The 4,752-nt window shown below is 32.8% G+C and overlaps 1 protein-coding gene across 1 annotated transcript; it reads right to left on the bottom strand.

The window, feature by feature from the left end:
- Positions 1-1,091: 1,091 nt before the first annotated feature.
- Positions 1,092-4,542, bottom strand: LOC149878226 (protein mesh-like). Its single transcript, XM_090073328.1, has 2 exons — positions 4,479-4,542; positions 1,092-3,999 (listed from the first exon to the last, which is right to left on the bottom strand). Exon 2 carries the CDS (start codon positions 3,975-3,977, stop codon positions 1,092-1,094), a length of 2,886 nt encoding a protein of 961 aa, XP_089929454.1. The 5' UTR covers positions 3,978-3,999; positions 4,479-4,542.
- Positions 4,543-4,752: the final 210 nt, after the last annotated feature.

Genomic DNA, 4,752 nt, shown 5'->3' with positions numbered 1-4,752 from the left:
ACCCCAGAGTAAAACATCTGACATAATGCAAACGTTATGATAGTCGCGAAGTGTTTCGTATTTTATTTCTTTCCCCACGTTTTGTGCATGTTCATAATCTCTATAACTATTATATTCACCAGTTACTCTTGAGCAGAATGCTCCTTTTGAAGTGCTTTAAAATTATATTTGTCAAGACTTTTTACGAGACTATTCAAGCTAGCTACTATATATCTAAAAGTATCAAAATCTGAGTTCTATCTTCTTTTTCGAAGTCTTATCTGTATAATATGTTTCAAAATCCTTATATGTTAAAATCTACTTAATGCAGTAAATATCAATATCAAACTTCATATCTTTTGTATAAAATAAGTTTCGCAATTGCGTTAAGAGCCCACCCCACGTTCAACGAGAAGAGATAACTAACTAAGTTCCATTAGTGTAAGCAGAAAAAAAAAACATTTTTTAAAAAGCTGTTGATAGAGGATATTTCTCAAACAATTAAAATAAGTATGAACATATTTGAAATCAGTAAATAAACCTCAGCTTTTGAATTTTTTGACAATAACAAATAAATAGTGAAAACATCACTCTACTGGGCAGCAAATAACTAAATACCTATTGCTTATTGTTCTAAACTTTTCTAAAATGGTTTCAAAAAAATTAATACTTTGCAATTTTGATAATATTGCAGTAAAAGGCAAAACCTCACAAATGAATTGCATAGTTTGTGGTGAAAAAAAGTTATAGAAAAAAAAAAAAGAAAAAAAGTAACAAATAGAGAATAAAGACCTCATTATGATTGAAACAAAACTGCATGTAACCAAAATTATTTTGCTGTGAGTTGAAAATTGAAAAGTTATCCCAAACACATTAGTAAAAAGTTGTAATATTATTGAAAAATTTAATCATTTATGTCCAAACTTACTTTGCTTTAGGTAACCTGTAACATAGAGCAATAGCAAATAGCAGTTCTTCAAAAAAACAATTTTCAATGCAATTTAATCTATTAGTTTGAAAATAGTCAATTATTAAGTTATTACTGACTATTATCAAATGGATTGATTTAAACTATTTGTTCTGGACTTACTAATATTTTGTTAACTGTTATGTTAAAAATTCTTTACTGTAAGTCTCATTTGATAGAGATAATTATAGATTAAACATCCGATAAGAAAACCTGAAGCGATTCCTAATCTTTCCTTAGAGTTAGACGAATAGTCACAACGGCCTATCGGAGTGTATAAGCCGGATACGCATTCAGATGTTTTATTGCCAAAAAGATTAAATCCGTCTCGGCAGATGAGAGAGTAGTGCGTTGTATTTTCATCTACTTTCACTTCAACGTTGCCGTTTGTAACGCTAAAATTAGAAGGACACGTTTGGCTTATGTTTTGGTAGGTTTGTTTTAAATCAGTTAATCTTTTTTCAATAGCTAAGCTGCTTATCCCAAAATTGACGTTACCCGTCACTTGAACATCATAGTTGCATTCTTTATTTCCTTTACACTGAGGGTAATCAATCGGAGTTGAAAAATCAGGAGCAAAATTTTTATTTTGATAATCATACCAAGACAGACCAGCAGGATAAGTGAACAAACTGGTTTCATTCGAAGTTGACCAAACCATTCCAAATTTGAAATGGATGATTTCGTTAGATGAATTGGTAGAAATAAATGTTCCGTTGGGTAACTTTAGATCATTGCTTGAGTTGTCGTCCCAGTCTCCAATCAAACCATTAACTTGATTTTTGAAAGCGTCCGACAAACTTAAAATTGCGTGAAGAGCTCTATTTAGGGCTACTATCTCTAATCGAATTTCCGAGTTAGTTTGTACAACAACTGTTGCATTATTTTCGTATTCTAAACTTATTCCATTAAAGTTCCAGAATCCAAAATCCAATTGCATGGGTTGTCCATTGACCTTAAATGAAAAAATTTGTATTGAGTTTAGTTCTACCTGAATAGTGTCTGAGTTTTTACTTTTAATTGCAAATCCTGAGAAAATGCTGGCTTTTTTTGCTACTCTATTTTGGTCAATATATTGAGAAAAACGAGCTTGAATGACATCAGAGGTACTTGTTGTCAAGTAAACGAATTCGCCTACTGGGTTGAAGCTGTAAGAGGTTCCGTCGAGTGTGACAAAATGAGGATCTCCACTTGTTCTTAATGATCTTGGCGGTCGCACGATGCCAGGGTTTATGCTAGGTCGCTTCTCGTAATATTTATCGCACTGATCAACTCCAAGTTTGCAACACGTTAGATAAGGCAACACATCTACTTGAAAGTGTTTCCATGTTGAAACTTCCGAATCACCGAAGTCAAGAGTTCCGCCAGCAGGCTTTCCTAGCAGAAGCTTGCCGTCATTGTTGTAGCAGCATTGCACGCCTGGATCTCCTTCATTTTTTGTGCTTCTATAGCATCCTTTTGCACCAGGATGAAAGAATTGGCACATTAAGTCATTTTTAAAACTTTTTGAGTTGCAACTTTCGTCTATAACAAAGTTGTTTATTTTATCAGGAAACGTTAAAGGGATTGACGGTAAACAAGGCCTCTTTTGTGTCACAGCTTCAACAATTTTTCTTATTTCTGTAGATGACGGTTGTTTATTGTACCAATTATTGCAATGCATAGTAGCTGCTAGTTTCCCTATAATGATAATGAAAGCCGTAATACCAGAAGTAAAAGGTAAAAAACCTGTTGCAAAAATGCTTCTTATTAATTGAAGTTCAACACCGTTTTGAGGTCTTAGTGTTTTAACCGGGCGAAGAGAAACTTTTCCGTTGTTAGGAAAACTACCGTATTGTAGAGCGTTTATCTCTTCTGAAACAATTCCTCCTTGATCGTCAATATAGTAATCTATCTGATGCCCCGTGAACTCAATACTTTCTTGATTATAATCAAAAAGATTCCATTCAATTGTAAAATTATCGTCTAAGTATGTTTGAGATTGAATCTTGTTTACATTTTCGACAACTGTGTTGTCATCTCTTCCAACGGAAATGATAAAGCTCTTGTATTTTATTGAGTTATATTCTAAAGAGACTTCAATTTTCCCAAGTTTTTTGAGTAGTGGAACTCTACAATGCAAGTTTTTCCATTCTCCAAAGTCGCATTCAACAGAAGTATCATCAAACAAAACTGAAACTCTAGAACTGTTTTGCTCATAACACACTCCCGAAATTTTAACCTCTTGACCACCAAAGTAAAGTAACTTTCTCGGAAGTATTTCCAGCTGACCTTTTGTGTTACATTGTTCAATGATGTCATTGGCATCTGTGGAAAATATCCACTTTCCAGGTACTCCAACGTTGCTTTGAAAAAGAGCAGTTTCTGAGATTTCAGCGGTGTTTGAATTTGGCATAAGAAAATATCTCTTTTTATCACCTGCATTGAAGCCTATTTGAGCAAAGTTAATACACCCGGTTGAGCCGGTAGGATAGCCAAGATGGTTGAAATTGAAAATTGCAAATGAATTGACTCCATCGCTGGTTAAAATTGTCTGGTACGTAATGTCACTTAAACACGATGTATTGCAGCCACAACTGTATGGACGCACTTGATCAAAAGTGACAATAAGTGCCCACTCAGCTTTAAATGTATTGTATATTATGAGACGTAATTTTATTTCTTGGGAAATTTTGCCAAGAATAATTTGATTTGTTGTTTCTCTATAAAAGATCCGCCCTCCTTTTGAAGGATCGCTGTCAGTCCAATAGGCTGCCACAGTTCGCATTCCAATTAACGGAAATGGTCTGGGAGAATAGCTTGCATCACCAGTCCCAAATGATATTATGCCATTTGTACTAATGTGAACTTCTTGATAGGCGGAGCCAAAGAACGGGTAATCAAATGCTATTGGTACACGATTTGATTCATCATCTCTGGATGGCAAAAAGTTATCATTTGCAGCAGTCCCATATGAATAGAAATCACTTTTCTCTATCCTCCCAATAACAACATTTTCCAGCAAGTTTCCTGCTAACCAAATTTTAAACATGGCATAAAAACACAAAAAGGTCCTGTAAAAAAGCAAAAAAAGATAATGTGACTTTAAAAACAATATGATTTTATCAACCGCTCAAACGGTTAATGCATATGATTTCCTTAATGTTTTTAAAGGTAAATAGAATAAAAGTGAAAGTATAAATAGTATATAATAAAAGTGAAAGTATAAAAAGTATATAATAAAAGTGAAAGTATATATATTTAGAGACTTAATCAAAGTAGATATTTGTAAAATCAAATTTACAAAAGAAAATGTAATTAAAAAAAAGATCACCCTATATGGATAACCCATTCTATGTTGCTGTATAAACAAAACCTTAAATCTCTTACTAACATGGCAAAGCGAGAATGTTCGCGAGGAAAAGAAACTTAGAATTGTTTGTTAAAAATAATAGAAATACACCTGGTCAACAATAGTAAGAGCGTGTAAGCATATTTTGACCACATTTAAGAAAATTTTGTTTAAAAGCAAAATAATTGAAAGTTATCAAACCTGCTGTGGATAGCTTCAGCTGTTTTATCAGTTTACCTGAAACACTAAGAGTTACAATTCAATTAAAAAATTTACTTGAAAAGCAAGTTTGAACTAATTATGTTTCCATAGTAAACACATTAAGTTCAATTATGATTTTTTAAAATTCCCCACTTATTATTCTATTTATAAACAAAGCATCTTTCATCCCAAAACAAAGTTTAAATAGTTTAAGCAGTGAGTTAATGCCTTTCTTGTTTGTGAAGCTTTTTTTTTTTATAAATGCAGATTATGA

Source organism: Hydra viridissima, unplaced genomic scaffold, assembly GCF_058129835.1.
Source record: "Hydra viridissima isolate aposymbiotic clone 2 unplaced genomic scaffold, HvirCarnegie_v1 scaffold_15, whole genome shotgun sequence".
Classification (NCBI taxonomy): domain Eukaryota; kingdom Metazoa; phylum Cnidaria; class Hydrozoa; order Anthoathecata; family Hydridae; genus Hydra; species Hydra viridissima.
This window is presented reverse-complemented; position numbering and strand designations above follow the sequence as displayed.